This window comes from Terrapene carolina, unplaced genomic scaffold, assembly GCF_002925995.2.
Source record: "Terrapene carolina triunguis isolate 2854851 unplaced genomic scaffold, T_m_triunguis-2.0 Scaffold96, whole genome shotgun sequence".
Lineage (NCBI taxonomy): Eukaryota > Metazoa > Chordata > Testudines > Emydidae > Terrapene > Terrapene triunguis.
The window spans coordinates 64,969,101-64,987,173 of NW_020664447.1; the positions used below are offsets into that span (position 1 = coordinate 64,969,101).

The 18,073-nt window shown below is 44.9% G+C and overlaps 1 protein-coding gene across 2 annotated transcripts in view; it reads left to right on the top strand.

The window, feature by feature from the left end:
* Positions 1 to 4,290: 4,290 nt before the first annotated feature.
* The window catches only part of TSHR (thyroid stimulating hormone receptor), a 245,375-nt gene continuing 231,592 nt past the window's right edge, over positions 4,291 to 18,073 (top strand). For both annotated transcript variants that reach the window (XM_026651395.1, XM_026651394.2), the window contains exon 1: positions 4,291 to 4,475. In XM_026651395.1, coding sequence (XP_026507180.1) covers positions 4,291 to 4,475 — 185 coding nt within the window. The remainder of the gene's footprint in view (positions 4,476 to 18,073) is intronic.

Sequence of the window (18,073 nt, forward strand, 5' to 3'; positions counted from 1 at the left end):
CATGAAAATAGAGACACAAAGTAGATGCGATGCAAGAAAATAAAATTCACATACTCTTAAAAAAACAAATGAAATAACTCACTGTGACGGGTTGGATCACAGAAACCCCCTTGGGAGCTGCCACCCAATGTACCAAGACTACCCCTGCTTCTGTTTTCCCTGCCAGCTCAGGACTCCAGCACCCTGTCTTGCTGAGCCAGACACTCCCGTCTGGCTCCAGACACAGACCCAGGGTCTGAATCACTTGTCCCAAAGCTGCAAGTTTACCTGAAAACAGCTCACAGTAGTGTGCTTGTCTTCAGCACTCAGATGCCCAACTCCCAATGGGGTCTAAACCCAGATAAATCCGTTTTACCCTGCATAAAGCTTATGCAAGGCAAACGCATAAATTGTTCGCCCTCTATAACACTGATAGAGAGATATGCACAGTTGTTTGCTCCCTCAGGTATTAATACATACTCTGAGTAAATTACTAAATAAAAAGTGATTTTATTAAATACAGACAGTAGGATTTAAGTGGTTCAAAGTAGTAACAGACAGAACAAAGTAAGTCACAAGCAAAATAAAATAAAATGCGCAAATCTATGCCTAATCAAACTGAATACAGATGATCTCACCCTCAGAGATGCTTCAGTAAGCTTTTTCTCAGACTGGACACCTTCCAGGCCTGGGCACAATTCTTTCCCTTGGTACAGCTCTTGTTGCAGCTCAGGTGATAGCTAGGGGATTCTTCATGATGGCTCCTCCCTCCCTTTGTTCTCTTCCACCCCTTTATATATCTTTTGCATAAGGCGGGAACCCTTTGTCCCTCTGGGTTTCCACCCCCCCTCACTGGAAAAGCACCAGGTTAAAGATGGAGTCTAGTTCAGGTGACATGATCACATGTCACTGCAAGACTTCATTACTCACTTGCCAGCACACACATATACAGGAAGACTAACAGGTAAATACAGCCATCTGCAGACAATGTTTGGTCTGTAGACAGTATTTGGTCCTGCCATGCGGGCAGGGGACTGGACTCGATGACCTCTCGAGGTCCCTTCCAGTCCTAGAATCTATGAATGGGAATCATCAAGATTCCAAACCATCCTTAATGGCCCACACTTTACATAATTACAATAGGCCCTCAGTTATATTTTATATTTCTAGTTTTAGATACAAGAGTGGTACATTTATACAAATAGGATGATCACACTCAGTAGATTACAAAGCTCATAATGATACCTTACAAGAGACCTTTTGCATGAAGCATATCCCAGTTACGTTATATTCACTTTTTACCATATTTTTCTAAGACTATCCCAGTTACATTATATTCACTTAACATGTTTTTATAAAACCATATAGACTGCACAATATCACACCCACACAGCAAGAAAATTTAATGGACATCTACATAACACACATAGGAGCACATGCGGTAGATCTTGTCTGAATAAGCTGTCCAAATAACTTTAATGTGTTTACTGTTTAAAATAAATAACAAGACTGCATGTCTTATTCATTTGTACCACCCCCACAGCTCCCGTGTGTGTGAGAGATATAAATACTATAAAAGTAGGTTCATCCACTGAGCTGTACAAATAGTACCAGAGAATAAAAGAGACACAGCCCTCAGATGTGATCTGGCCAGAGTGAAGTGGAACCTAGAGGAGATCTCCTCCATCTCTCCATTTTTTAATTAGAATCTATTCCTGAGGCAATATTGGCTTGCTACATAGAGTGATGCTGTAAATGAATGGTTAACTATTATACTGTTCAGCCATGTATCACATACCTTAAGTTCACAATAGCCCTTCATGGCTGTGTGCATTAAAGGATGTTCTAGCTAGTGAACACATCTGCTGTATTGGGAAGAAAGGGCTACAGGCAGCCCAGCCTGGGTTTGCTAATAGCAGCCTGCAACCTACCCTGTACAAGAAGTACATGATGGGTGAGCTCTGTCTCCTTTTCCCTGGTGCTAGACCCTGTTTCTTCTCTTTACTTACTTTCTTGTATAGCCTCATATTTTGGTCATTAGATTGAAATCGGGACACTTCCTACTCTTTCCCATCACATTGGTTTAATAGGTGTGCTAGTCTGAGTTTTGACTATCCTGTGTGTCCCTTAGTTTCTGTAATTGGCAAAATTCTGCCTTAGCTTTGCACATTTTACATTAGATAGGTCAGCATAATAAACAACTGTAAGGGCAAGCTCTTGCTGCTTGGATATTCTCTCACCTGCCGCCTCTACCCTGGGAAAACATATTCTGTTACAAATTGTGTTAACTAACAAAAATATTATTAGAGGGCAGTGTCATGTTTATATTTAAAAATGGGTCAGCTGGTGCTGGGCGTATCTGGTAAATGATACCACACCCATTTTACAGGGTGTAACAGGCACAAACTCACCCCTGTGGCGCCTCCTGCTGGTCTCTCAGGGAATTAGCTCAACCCAGCCTCCGGAGCGCCCTCTGCAGGCCGGTGATCTGCCTTGCTTTCTACTTCTGGGCCCCGTGTCCCTCCCAGGACCCCGGTGCCCCTTGTTCAGGGTGCTGCACCTTGGCAGTACCCACATGCTGCATCTTCCCCCCCAAGGGGAACCCCACCCACTAACCCCACCTCGCCTCAGTATCTGGCTACTGTCGGTCACCATCTAGCCCCAGGGGCAGACTGCAGTACCAGCCACTCATCACAGGCAAGGTTGGGATTGGGCCTGCTGCCTTGGCCTATCTCCAGGCTGCCCTCTGCAACCCCTAGTACCTCCTGGCCTAACACTAGGCCACAGGCTGGGGCTCCCCAGCCCTGCTCCACCTAGGTACTCTGCTCTAATTCCCTGCAGAGAGAAACTACTGAGCTTCTGGCTGCCCTGGCCTTTATAGGGCCAGCTGGGCTCTGATTGGGGCGTGGCCCAGCTGCAGCTACTTTCCCCAATCAGCCCAGGGTGTTCTCTCTCACCCCCCATCCATTCCAAGGGCTGTTTTTAAACCCCTCAGAGCAGGAGCCGCTGACCACCCTGCTATACAGGGACATATAAGTTTAAGGTGCCCCTATCATTGGGTGTAATACTGTTTGTGTTAACACCTTTTCTATGATCTATCACAATATCACAAAGCCTCTTCTGAGCACTGGACCTGGCTACAGGCACATGGTCTCCTTTCTCACAGCATGATCGCTCATGCGCTCACAATCCACATCTGAAACAAACCACGCCACCCACCCTCTCACACTCTCCCTCAGCCTCGCACAACCCCGTGCGCGCTCACTCTGTCTCGCGCACAAACACTGTCGCCTCTTGCCCCCAGGCCCGTCCCCTCCCTGCCGCTCTCGGCAGGTGGCCCTGTCGCACAGGGGCTGGGCCGGCTCGGCTCGAGGCACTGCCTGCAGTTGCCGCTAGGTGGCCGATGCGGACAGCCGTTGGAAGCGGTAAAACGCGGAGGGTAGCGACTCTGGTCCGCGTCCCGACTGAGACTCGGAGTTGAGAAGCCGCTGCCGCCGCCACCGCCACCCGCGCTGAAGTGATGTGCCCGGCTGAGGGAACTGCCCCAGGAGCCGCCTTCCCGGCTCTAAACGCAGCGTGAGGGGAAGCTCCGCGCCCAGCAGCGCGGCCCGCAGTTTGTCCTGGTGAGGGGAGCTCGGGGTGGAACGGGGCAGGGCAGCCCTCTGAGGGGCTGGGAGCAGAGCGGGGTGCGGGGAGCGGCTCAGGAGGAGGAGGAGGAGGTTGACCGTGGGGGAAGGGGCTCTGGCGGGGCAGTGCCTGGCAAAGCTTGTCTGGGGGTGTGGATCATGGTACATGGGCTGTGGCGTCTGGAAGAATGGGTCTGTTGGAGGCGATAGTGTACCTGGGGAGAGTTGTGGGGCTGGGAGCCGAGTCCGGGAGGCGCACATGGCGGGGGTGGAGCGGGGTGTCCGGGGAGAGTTCGGGGGCAGAGGGGTGGAGCTGGGGGAATGAGTGACTGGAGAAAATTGGGGGAGTGGGGTGCCTGGAGAGAGTGGGGGCAGTGGAGTGGGATACCTGGGGAGAGTTGTGGGGAGGGGGTGGTGTGCCTGGGGAGAGTGAGCAGGTTACCATGAGGAGGCACAGCAGCACAGGGGAGGCAGGGTACTCTGGATTTCTGTCTTCTGTGTAATGATATCTCTTCTGCTTCCCTTTAGGGAGGAGGAGGTGGCTTTTTGGCAAGGTGCAGTTTCCTACTGCCCCACTCTTTGAATGACAAAAGAGTCCTGTGCCATCTGTATCCTTGGTTGCCTTGTTCCCCCTCCACTGGAGAAGAGTGGGGCAGGGGACTAATGAAGTAGCACCAGCAGCAGGATGTGCAAGATGCTGTGGCTACTGGTAGCTTTCCAGGTCCTGCTGTTGCTGGAGACAGTGCTGTGGAGCACAGCCACAAAGATGTGCCCTTCATCAGAGTGTGAGTGCTCAGACTGGGACCACTACAAAATCACCTGCAAGGAGACACATCTCATTCCCAGCTTTCCACAGGACACCAAAACCCTGTGAGTAATGGAGTGGAGTCATACAACAGCTTTGTGTAAGGATTTGGAGGGATACACTCAGAGCTGGTACCCTGTGGCAAATGGGGAGGGAGAAGGCAGTGAGATGTGGTGAATGCTGGCACTCAGGCCTCTGAGTACCTAGGGATGGAAACAATGATATTCAGACGCTATAGGTAACTGTGGGTGAGGAGAGCAGTGACCTTCAGACCCTGCAGTAATGTGCAGAGTATAGAATCATAGAACTGTGAGGGACCTCGAGAGGTCATCTAGTCCAGGCCCCTGCACTCGTAGCAGGACTAAGTATTATCTAGACCAGTGTTTCCCAAACTTGGGACACCACTTGTGTAGGGAAAGCCCCTGGCAGGCCAGGCCGGTTTGTTTACCTGCCCCGTCCGCAGGTCTGGCCGATCGCGGCTCCCACGTCTGCGGTTCGCTGCTCCAGGCCAATGGGAGCTGCTGGAAGTGGCGTGGGCTGAGGGACATACTGGCCGCGGCTTCCAGCAGCTCCCATTGGCCTGGAGCAGCGAACTGCAAGCCAGTGGGAGCCGCGATCGGCCGGACCTGTGGATGGGGCAGGTAAACAAACCGGCCCGGCCCACCAGGGGCTTTCCCTACACAAGCAGCGTCCCAAGTTTGGGAAACACTGATCTAGACCATTTCTGACAGGTGTTTGTCTAACCTGCTCTTAAAAATCTCCAATGATGGAGACTCCACAACCTCCCTAGGCAATTTATTCCAGTGCTTAACGACCCTGACAGTTAGGAATTTTTTCCTAATGTCCAACCTAAACTTCCCTTGCTGCAATTTAAGCCCATTGCTTCTTGTCCTATCCTCAGAGGTTAAGAAAAACAATTTTTCTTCCTCCTCCTTGTAACAACCTTTTACATATTTGAAAACTGTCATCACGTCCCCTTCAGTCTTCTCTTTTCCAGACTGAACAAACCCAGTTTTTCCAATCTTCCCTCATAGGTCATGTTTTCTAGACCTTTAATCATTTTTGTCGCTCTTCTCTGGGCTCTCTCCAATTGGTCCACATCCTTCCTGAAATGTGGCGCCAAGAACTGGACACAGTACTCCAGTTGAGGCCTAATCAGTGCGGAGTAGAGCGGAAAAATTACTTTTCATATCTTGCTTACAACACTCCTGCTAATACATCCCTGAATGATGTTTGCTTTTTTTGCAACAGCGTTACACTGTTGATTCATATTTAGCTTGTGGTCCACTATGATCCCCAGATCCCTTTCCGCAGTACTCCTTCCTAGGCAGTCATTTCCCACTTTGTGTGTGTGCAACTGATTATTCCTTCCTAAATGGAGTACTTTGCATTTGAGTGTGATGAGTATGATGGACTTTTGGACCTTGTAAGAGCTTAGATGGGATGTGGAAAGTCTGGCACTGAGAGTACTTATAAGCAAGAAGATGGGAAGATTGGATCCTATGATTACTATACCTGGAAAGGGAGGAGGGACAAGGTGGGGTAGGTCAGACACTGTACCTTAAAAATGAACATAAATCAGATGTGCCACTACCAAACAGAATAGTTCCATACAACCTCACCATATTTACTTTTCCTTTTTGCCCCATTTTGATGGACAAGATATAACTGTGCAGGAATTTCAAAAGGACATGGAATTCATTTTTGATCCAAAAAGGAGATGTGGTGGGGTCGCAAGGTTATTGTAGAGGGAGTTGCGGTACTGCTACCCTTATTTCTGCGCTGTTGCTGGCGGCGGCACTGCTGCCTTTAGTGCTGGGCAGCTGGAGAGCAGTGGCTGTTGGCCGGGAGCCCAGCTCTGAAGGCAGAGCCGCCACCAGCAGCAGCACAGAAGTAAGGATGGCATGGTATGGTATTGCCACCCTTACTTCTGCACTGCCGCTGGCAGAGCGCTGCCTTCAGAGCTGGATGCCTGGCGAACAGCCACCGCTCTCTGGCTGCCCAGCTCTAAAGGCAGCGCAGAAATAATGGTGGCAATACTGCGACCCCCCTAAAATAACCTTGTGACCCCCCTGCAACTCCCTTTTTTGTCAGGACCCCCAATTTAAGAAATACTGGTCTCCCCCGTGAAACCTGTATAGTATAGGGTAAAAGCACACAAAAGACCAGATTTCATGGGGGAGACCAGATTTCACAGTCCGTGACGTATTTTTCATGGCCATGAATTTGGTAGGGCTATTCATAGTAATAAAAGAGTACATTATCTGAGATGATAGTAAATTGGAGGCATGTGAGAGTGATAGATACCTCTCCTTTTACAGTCTTTTTTTGCAAGATACAAAATGTTTCTAACCCCAAAAGAGAGACCCTGGTTTGTTTGTAACATTCCAGTAAAAAAAACCCAATAACTCCTAATTTATTAAACGGGGAGTTAAAACCATTTCGGGTTATTTGAGAACCCTAATTAAAATTATAGATTTTAACTGGATGTTAAAATAATCAAGTTATTTTAGTAATGAGCTTCTCAAGAATATTTAAACCCTAAAGAAATAGGATCTCACAGAACCAACTTCTTACCTGCAAGTCCAGCTAAAGAAATGTTTACGTGCTTTCCATTGTTTATCTATGTGTGCCTTGTAATTTTTGTACTATTGGACTGCAGCTATTGAAGTATTCCAGTTGTTAGTGGATATTTTTGAATTTCAGATTAGACTCATTTGTTCTTGGAGATGCGGACTTGAGGCTTTATGTGGTTTAGTTTATAAATGTGATAATATTGTACAGAGATAATGCTTACTGTATGTCTTGGGAATCTGTGCTGCTAAACTGTAAAAACAGATAGCTCTCAACTCTTGAGACAGGAATTTAAATCAATTCACAGAAATGTCTGAAATCCCCAAATAAAATTGGAGGCACTCTTTTTGGAAAAGGGGTGCATAAGAACATAAGAACGGCCATACTGTGTGCATATCATTCAGTATCCTGTCTTCTGCACCTGGCCAGTGCCACATGCTTCAGAGGGAAAGAACGGAACAGGGCAGTAATCAAGTGATCCATTCCCTGTTGTGCAGTCCCAGCTTCTGGCAGTCAGAGATTTAGGGACACCCAGAGCAAGTGGCTGCATCCCTGACCATCTTGGCTAATAGCCATTGATGGAGATATCCTCTGTGACCTTATCAAATTCTTTTTTTGAAGCCAGTTATATTTTTGGCCCTCACAATATCCCCTAGCAGTGAGTTCTACAGGTTGTGCATTGTGTGAAGAAGTACTTCCTTGTGTTTGTTTTAAACCTGCTGCCTATTAATTTAATTTGGAACCGCTGGTTCTTGTGTTGTGTAATTTACCCTTTACACTTCCTTATTCACTTTCTCCACACCTTTCATGATTTTATAGACATCTATCATATCCCCCCATTAGTCATCTCTTTTCTAGCTGAAAAGTTCCAGTCTTTTTAAGTTCTCCTCATATAGAGGCTGTTCCATGCCCATGACCATTTTGTTGCCTTTATTTGTACCTTTTCCAATTCTAATATACGTTGGTAGAGGTGGGGCGACCAGAACTGCACATAGTATTTGAGATGTGGCATACCATAGATTTATATAGTGACATTATGATGTTCTCTGTCTCGTTATCTATCCCTTTCCTGATGGTTCCTAACATTTTGTTAGCTCTTTTGACTGCCGCTGCACATTGTTTTCAGAGTTTTCAGAGATAGTTACATGCTGAATGAGAAGCACATAAAAATCCAGCATATGGAAATCTAATATTTTCAAATACCAATTTCTAATGAGGGGCTGTAGCAAAATGAGGATGATCACCAAAGAAATTAAATAAAAAAAGCATGCAGAAACTTTAATTCCATCAAAACCATAGAAAACAGCTACAAATTGTTTTCAGACTGTTTGGGTGCAGTCTAATAATCTGTATCAATGGAGTTGTCTCACAACCCTTTGAAACATTCTGGTGACCCAGTTTTGGGTCTAGCTGAAGTCTTGTGAACTGAGTCATAGGATTGTGAGTTAAAATATTTGGGTTCTGATTTTGTTACTGACTTGCTCTGTGACTTTGGACAAGTCACTTAATCTCTTTTGTTTTCCCCATCTATAAAATGTCAACGATAATACATATATACCTTTCTGTTTTCCATGCACACAACATCCATAACACTTAATTATTACTGTTTATTTTATATTAAGGAAAAAATAACAAAAATAGTCTCTATGAGAGAGCACAGAGTGTCAGACTCCTCTTTAATGTACTGAATCTCTCTGCTTCACAAAATGGCAACAGTCTCTGCAGACTGCAGATTTCTAGAAGTTTAGTTTCAGTTGTTAATTGAGAATAAAGCAAGATATACTTTTCTTTTTGAAATAAAGTACATAAATGTCAAAAAACTGAAAAAATTGTACAATTCTAGCAAAATCATAAAACTTTTTAAACATTCTTACGTGGCTAACCGGTTTTGTAGAACTTGTAAACCTAAATGATTGATTGTGGTAAATATGGGAGTAGACTGGCTGGCTTTTGGGGACAGTAGGCAGAATCTTGAAACTTTAGTTGCAGTTTCACCCAGCTTTTTCAATCTGAACTGTTCTCTTTTTGTCTGTCCTACTTTAGAAGAGGAGCATACAGTCTCTTTTTTGTTTGCATTTTAAGCTAGGCGTATGCTTATAGGAAATTATAGAAAATGTTTATTTCAAAGCTCAGCTGGTGGAACAGTCTCATGAAATCCAGCCAGCAAAGCTTGCTTGTCTTAGACTGTTCTTACTGTACTTATCCAAAAATGACTAGTGCAGGAATTTTGTTTTTGCTGTGGAGTAAACCAGATAAATAGAGATTGGCATATATGTTATAGGCATAGCTGGTAGTGCTGCCTATTATTGTCACCCGACAATTTCAAGACCCTGTTTTCAGTGGCTTATAACTTTGCCAGACTTTATCTCAGGGGTGGCCAACCTGAGCCTGAGAAGGACCCAGAATTTACCAATGTACATTGCCAAAGAGCCACAGTAATATGTCACCAGCCCCGCATCAGCTCCACCCCCTGCTTCTAGCGTCTCCCGTCCACTGGCTGCCCCGCCGATCAGCGCCTCCTCCTCCCTCTCCGCACCTCCTGATCAGCTGTTTTGTGGTGTGCAGGAGGCTCTCGGGGGATGGGGGAGGAGCGAGGGCATGGCAGGCTCAGGGGCTGGAAGGGGTGGAGTGGGGGCAGGGCCTGTGGCAGAGCCAGGGGTTGAACAGTGAGCACCCCCCGGCACATTGAGAAGTTAGCGCCTGTAGCTCCAGCCCCGGAGTCGGTGCCTATACAAGGACCCGAAGATTAACTTCTGAAGAGCCGCATCTGGCTCTGGAGCCACAGGTTGGCCACCCCTGCTTTAACTGTTCATGCTGAAATTTTCCATGCTGGGTGTCTGCCTTGGGCTGATTATTTTATTTAAATTTTTTTGGGAAACTGTCAGCAAAAATGGTTCAGCAGGTTCTGAGAACACAGTAATTGAAATACATTATTTTGCCCATGTTAAAAGAAATTCTTATAACCATTTCACTGAGAACCCTTTTGTTCAGGAACTTGAAATTTGGCAGTGGGTGGTGTTTGTGTCTGGGAAATGCTTTTTGCCCAAGTTATAAGCCACTGAAAGAGGTCTCAATTGGCAAATGGTCAGTAGAGACTTGTTAGAGTTTAGGAGCTAAATTCTCTAAGAGTCCATCTCTTCTGAGCATGCTCCATCCCAGGGCTGAAGGGTCTGAGCATGATTTTCCTATAACTGTTGTTCTGGACCACCAGAACTGAGAACAGGGAGACTATGACCAGTTCTACACTGCAAACTTACATTGGTATAACTGCGTCGCTCAGGGGTGTGAAAAATCCACAGACCTGAGTGACGTGGTTATGCTGATCTAACCCCCAGTGTAGACAGCACTATGTTAATGGGAGCGCTTCTCCCACTGATATAGCTACTGCCTCTTGTGGAGGTGGATTAACTATGCTAACGGAAGAAGCTCTCCAGTTGGCATAGTAGCATCTTCACTAAAGCACTACAGTAGTGTAGTTGCACCACTGCAGCTTTTTAAGTGTAGACCTGCCCGATATCTCCAGTGTTCTCTGTGCCCCAATGCTGACTTCCCAGGCAGTGTGGAGGAAGATTGCAGCCTGACTTAAATGTAGAGGGAACAAGAGCTGCGTCTGGTGGGGGGGTGGGGAGAGGGAGTAGATTGGGATAAAGAGCTGGGGGGAGCAGGAAACTGTAGGAACTGGCAGGGAAGGGAGAGAAAAAAGGCTGAGAGCATGTCTACACTTAGGCCATGCTACACTACAAAATTACGTCAACCTAATTTATATTGGCGTGCAGCCACCACAGTTATTAAATTGTTTGTGTGTGCGCACACTTGGCTCCTTGTGTCAACAGTGCACATCCTCACCAGGAGCACTTGTATTGATTGTATTGTCAGTGTGGGGCATTGTGGGATGGTTCCTGAAAACCAGTAATAGTTGACATAAGCAAGACAGTGTCTGCACTGACACTGCGTCGACCTAATTACATCGCCGATTTAGTAACACCACCTCCCTGAGCAGCATAGAAGGACACTTCAGTGGGAGCCAAATTTAAGTAAAGACACTTCCACAGCTAGGTTGAAGCAAGACAGTTTATGTTGACCTACCCTGTAGCATAGACCAGGTCTTATAGTGCTGCAGTGGCACAGCTGCAGCACTTAGTGAAGATACTAGTATCAAGAATGAGGAGATTGGTGTGAGGAGTAATGGCCATTACTTTGTGGCCTGAGTTGCTATTCAGAACTTACATTATTGAAAAGTAAAACATTATTGTAATCTGGTTTATGAGTGTAATGTGCATTAGTTTAGATTTATAAAAAGGCACTCCTTCAAAGGCTCTGGGAAACCAGACATCAGTTTGAATTGCAAAGATATATAAAAAACATGCTGTTAGCTTTTCTATTTTACAGAAGCCAACAGGCTCCGATAAACACACCAATACCCTGCAATACTTCAGATATTATCCATCCATTTGTACTCTAACTCTCTCCAAAATCCTGGAGAAACTGTCAGCAAAACCATGCACAAGTCCCACCTATCTCCTATGATGATCACATGGACTCCTCTGCTGTACTCTGCAGTGAAGCCACAGCAGCATATACACGCCTATTTGGGATGTTGGGTACCTACTCGAATGGCTAGCCTGTGCTGCCACCGCTTCACTGCTGCTGTTATTTGTATTAGCCAGATCAGCATTTCTCAAACTGGGAGTCCCTATCCAAAAAGTCATAAGGCTATTGGGAGGGAGAGGGGGAAGGTCGCAACAACTGTTAGATCCTTTGCATTTCATTACAGTGCTTAAATAGTTAACTAAGATTACCATACATCCATGTTTTCCCAGACATGACTTCTTTTTTGATTCTCTGATCTCCATCCACGTGGATTTTTGAAATATGAACAAACTTCCATGATTATGAGCTGGGTGGCCAGAGAGCGGTGGCTGCTGGCTAGGCATCAAGTTCTGAAGGCAGCGCTGCCGCCAGCAGCAACGCAGAAGTAAGGGTGGCATGGTATGGTATTTTGGGGGGGGGAGGGTCATCACAGCCTGAAATATTTTCAAAGGGGAGCCTAGCAAAAAAAAGTTTGAGAATTTCTGAACTAGATCAAAGCTAGCTTGGGTATGTCAAGAAATGCTGCAGTCACACCTCTGATAGCAGTATAGACTATCCTGAGTCTGGCAGTGTGTAAGTTCAGCATCAACTTGGAACATCCACTAGCCAAAGTAGCTCCGTATGTGGCTTAACTGGCATCCATCTCCCTGCTCTTATCTCTGAGAACCTGGTCCCAAGGTCCTCAGATTTCCCCAGGTTGACCTATTTCAATGCTGATATTCTGGCACTGTTGACAAAGTGACGAGGTCTCTGGGTCACACTGGTATGACTGAATTAGACCCCGGCATCTTGGCATCATTGACACAATGTATTGACCAAGATTGCCTAGGATCCAGCATCATAGATCCCTGTGAACCACTTGATTAGGTGGTCCGGTGTCCATTATAGTAAGCATTAATGTTACCACAAATTCCAGGTCATCTAAATCTGGTGTTAAGGTTTCAGTACCACTTACCTGAACTGGTCCAGCACCAGTATAAGTAGTGTTAAACCAGGAAAAATCTGAGGAATGAAAACCATGCCTACTGAGTCTAGTGCCAAGGATCCAGCATAACTTGAAGTGACTCAGTGCACAGTAAAAGTGGCACTAAGGTTGATCTTAGTTGAAGTGGCTATGTACCCAAATCAAGTGGCAATAGGAACCTCAGATCTATCTGAGTCAAAATGTAATTCAGTGACAAGAACTAGCACTAATAACTTGGGTAAGTTTCTTGATGAAGTGGTTTGGTGCCTAGTGTCAGGAACACTCAAATCCCTAGGTTTGCACAGGAGAACTGGGTCCCAGGCTGGCATGATTCACTGTCTCTGAAGTGCTACTTGCCAGAAGAGTATTATACCCTGCATAAGTGTCACCAAGATTTCCTGATTTGTCACAGGTTCAGGAGAATGACATATTGTGATGCTTTAGGTCAAGTATAAGTGGCACATAGGTCCCTAGACCTATTTACATCAATTGAGTCTGGTTCAGAGAACCTGGCACCATAGATCTCTGATCCTTTGGGGTCTGGTAGGTTGGCACCTCTAAAATCTGGGTCTACTATCCTGGTCTCACTTATATACTACTGAGATGTGATATCTATCAATGATTTATTCCCAGAGCCTGTAGGGATAGTTAACTGAAGCTCTAGGCATTCCTTTTATTGGAGTCTTTCCAGATGAAATTGGTAGAACTGTTCAATGTTTCCAGGTCAAGGTTCTGATGAGGGCCTGGAGGAGTGTTAGTTGGCACTGAAACCTTTCAGAATTGTGTTACGGGTTTTCCCCAGATGGTATGGATAGTGATTTCAGCGTCCACCTGTGCCTGCTTTGGTCAACAGTTCTCACTCACCTTGCAATACTCTAGCCTTTGGCGGGATTGCTCTGTGTACTAGTAGGGTTATTTAAGATGACTGCTTTGCCATCAGGGTTGTACCGAAGGAAACTGGAATTCTTTAGATTAGTATACTTTGTTGAGCTGTGAGTGCCACAGGATGGATGTATTAATTTAGTTGCCCAAATGATATTTCTGCATGTATCTCTCTTGATATGGAATTGGAATCTTGTTTCTCAGAATTTGTTGGACCTCTGGTCTGCTACTTGATAGAATATTACCTAAACTATACACCTGACAAGAGGACATTGCTCCTAACCATAGCTACTGCTTGGACTTATTGAGATACAGACCACATGGGCTGTTTTCTATAAACTGTAATCTATATGGAAAATGTGATTTGGTCAGTCAGTGCCCTCATCCCCATTTCCAGTCTCAAATCACCTCTGTTTCTATCTCAAACTGGTTGCTAGCATGACTGTATTTCCCCAAGTCTCTTTTACATTCTTGTTAATCCAGGTCTTCATTCACCTGCATTTATCAGAAGGTATTCAGCTAAGCTGATGGCAGCCTCAATTGCATGGCTTCTCTCTCTTTTGTAGAATTTGCAAAGCTGTTGCTTGAAGCTCTGTATATTTTTTTTAATTGCCCTTCACTGAGGTCTGATGTGAGAGAGTGAAATTTTGGTCACTTCAATACACACTTGACCTGTCACCTACAGCTCATGCTTGCTTTGGCAGTATTGTAGTTCTTGTTCACTTAGAGTGCCTGCGCCCACCTTCCTAGGGGTTTGTAGTGCTTGCTGATCTCCCGTAAGTGGGAATATGTAGAGGCCACTCAAAGGAAGGTGAGGTTACTTACCAGTAACTGTTGTTCTTTGGGAGTGTTGTCCCTGTGTATTTACATTTCCCACCCACCTTCCTCACTTTGGAGGTCAGGTAAAGAATTCCAAAATTAGGGAAGAAACTGGAGGGCAGTTGGTGTCACTCCTTTTACACTCTCAGAAACTTTTGCAAGGTAAAGGGGTATGTGGCCCTAATTGACACTGCTCGCTAGAAGAATTCTGCAACTTGATGCCAGTAGCAAAATATCCCTCAAATGTGAATATGCAGAAGCAAGACTATCAAGTAACAGTAGCTACTGGTAAGCATCCTCTTGTTCCTCATGGTGAGTTTACATGTACTACTGGGTGAAAAGCTGAAAGAACATTGTTGGCCTTCATCAGAGGTCTGCCACCAGGTGCTTTTGGGAAGTGGGGATGAGGCTAAAGTTGTTGAGGGATGGTGTTGTGCTCTCTCTACTAATTTTATTTCCATTACTGTATGTGGGAATTGCACAAATGCACTTTAGGAAGAAGAAGCCTTTTAATTTGCTGCATTAGCATAACAAGGGGCAATAAAGCAATTTTTTAGGCTGACATCCTTTAGAAACTGGCCTCATCACATACTATTAAGATGTTTTATCTTTATCCAATGCCTTCTTTGCACCACCTGAAAAAATGGTACATGAGTCATTCATGTTTCATGTACTAATGTCATTTAGTAGTGACAAAAAGAGGACTTGTTAGCTTTCCAGCAGCTATTTTTAAAAAAGCCATCAATGTACTTTTTAGCTTGGAATAGTGGGGATTGTTTTTTTTTTTTTTACGTCTTTGATAATTAATATGCTTTTTGGGTGGTTGTGTCCTTTATTTGATTTCTCTTTTGCAGTAATTCATTGATTTTTAAGGCCAGAAGGGGCATTGTGATTATTTAATTGGACATCCTACATAACACAGACCATATCACTTCTTTTAATTTAATTCCTGCTTCATGCCTAATAACTGTGGTTGAACTAGAGCAAATTTTTTAGAAAAAATATTCAATCTTGATTTTAACATTTCCTGTAATGGAGAATCCACCACAACTGTTGGTAGGTTGTTCCAGTGATAAATTACCCTCATTATTAAAAAATTGTGCCTTATTTTTAGTTTCAATTTGTCTAGCTTCAGCTTTTGACCATCTGATCTTGTTATACCTTTATCTGCTCGATTAAAGAATCCTCTATTATCAAATTTATTTTCCGCATCTAGGTACTTACAGACTGTGATCAATTCGCTCCTTATCCTTCTCTTTGATGATATAGATAGAATTGAGCTCCTTGAATCTCTCACTGTAAGGCATGTTTTCCAGTCCTTTATTCATTCTCATGGCTTTTATGAACTCTGTTGAATTTATCAACATACTGCTTGAACTGTGGATACCAGAACTGGACACAATATTCCAGTAACAGTTGCACCAGTACCAAATGCAAAGGTAATACAACCTCCTTACTCCAACTTGATATTCCCTTGTGTATACATCTAGAAATAACATTAGTCCTTTAGCCATAGCATCACACTGCAGGCGCATGTTCATTTGATTATCCACCATGACCTCCAAGCCTTTTTTTTAGAGACACGGCTTCCTAGGATAGAGTTTCCCGTCCTGTAAGTATGGCTTTCATTCTTTGTTCCTAGATGCATAACTTTACATTTGGTTATGTTGAAATGCATTTTGTCTTGCACCCAGATTACCAAGTGATCTAGATCACTCTCATAATGATTGTCCTCTTCATTATTTACCTCTCTCCAAATCTTTGTTGTGCAGTACCAAGTTAAATGCCTTACAGACATCTATTACATCAACATTATTACCTTTATCAACCAGCCTTGTAATCTCATGAAAAAATATCACATTAGTTTGATATCTAGTTTTCCATAATCCCATTTAGATTGACATTAATTATGTTACAAGGACTTCATTAATAAGGAATTAAAAGAAAGTATCAGCACCATTATTTTGCCTGGGATCAAAGTCTGGCTGTATGACAAAGTGGGATATGTCTGTGTCAAATTATGACTTGTTGAACATGTCTAAACTTGCTTGAGGGCAGCCTATTATAAAGCAGCTGTCTAGAATGGATTACCCAGGAAAGGTACTTGATACTTCATTGAAGGACTACCTCAGGGAAGCCATTGAGATGGCAATCTAGGACTATTGGCATTAACTGATAATCAACTACTGGCCACCTTTCGAGATCCATGGATCCTTCACAAGCATATGGTTTACCTCATCCAGTGCACTAAATGCCCTAATAACAACTATGTGGGTGAAACCAGACAATCACTATGCTCTCAAATGAACTCTCACAGGAAAATGATAAGAGACAACAACACTCTATCAGTAGTGGGTGGATGCTTTTCACAAAGCGATCACTCTATATCTGACCTATCAGTCCTCATCCTCAAAGGAAACCTGCAGAACACTTTCAAAAGACGAGCCTGGGAGCTTAAATTCATTACCCTGGTAGACACTAAAAATCATGGACTGAACAGACACTCTGGATTTATGGTTTATTACAATAATCTGTAACCCACTAACCCCCTCTTACTGTGCTGTGTATAGCTCAGAATTTTATCCCAAACTCTCATGTGTAACTGGGCCTTGACATACCGGTTTGTTCTCCTTTGTTTTTGTTGTTGTTAATCAAAATGCCCTGCATACTGATCAATTTTCCATGCCAGCATTTGTTACTTTAGATTATCACATCTTCATACACCCATAAGTCAACTCTTCCTGGCTCTATGCAATATTCAAATCTGACACCATCAAGCCCTACATTAAGTACAAATAAATTCAGGGCTCTTCCTCTCACTCACATCTGTACTTATAAATCTTGGATTCATTCACTCTCTTCCCCCACATTAATGAATTCTAGACTGTTTTCCTACGTATTTTATGTATTCTACTGTTTAGTTTACAAATCAAAACAGGAATTTCTTCTTCGAGTGCTTGCTCATATCGATTCCAATTAGGTCTGCGCGCGCTGCGTGCACGATCGTCAGAGAATTTTCTACCCTAGCAACACCTGGTAGGTCGGCTGGGGAGCCCCCTGGAGTGGCTCCTTCATGGCGCTGGATATATACCCCAGCCGACCCAGCGCCCCCTCAGTTCCTTCTTACCGCCCGTGACGGTCGTTGGAACTGTGGAGCGCGGCATAGCTGTCCTCCACTCTCCCTAGCTTTCCTTGTTAGTTATTGTTGTAGATAGTTCTTATGTATAGTTATAGATTTAGTATAGCTTAGTAGTTTAATAGCGGTTACAGAGTAGTTATAAGTAGTTAGCGGGGGTAAGGGAGTTTTCATCTCCCTCTTTCCCCCCGGCGTGCAGCCGGGCTCATGCCCAAGGCTCCTGGCTTTAAACCGTGCGCGACCTGCGCTAAGCCTATGCCAACGGGAGACCCCCACGACTCTTGTCTAAAGTGTCTAGGGGAGTCTCACCAGACTGATAAGTACAGGATCTGCAAGGCTTTTCGGCCCAGGACCAAAAAAGGAGCGGGACTTTCGTCTTAAACAGCTCCTTATGGAGGCGGCACTTAGCCCAGACACTCCTTCGGCATGCCAAGCTCCGGCACCGAATGCCTCGGTGCGCAGCATCCCGGCGGCGGCCTCGGGTACTGCACCGTGAGAAGACGCGGATAAGACCCCACGGCACCGTCCTCCTTCGGCACCACGTCCGCCACAAGCCCCTCGGCGCCGTACCCTGTCTCCTGGTCACAAGAGACCCCGTAAAACACAGGAGACTGCCACGCAACAGCAGGCACCGGCGCCCCCCGCACTGACTGCGGAGTCGTGTCCGGCATCGGAACGTCCGAGGTTACAGGCGCCAT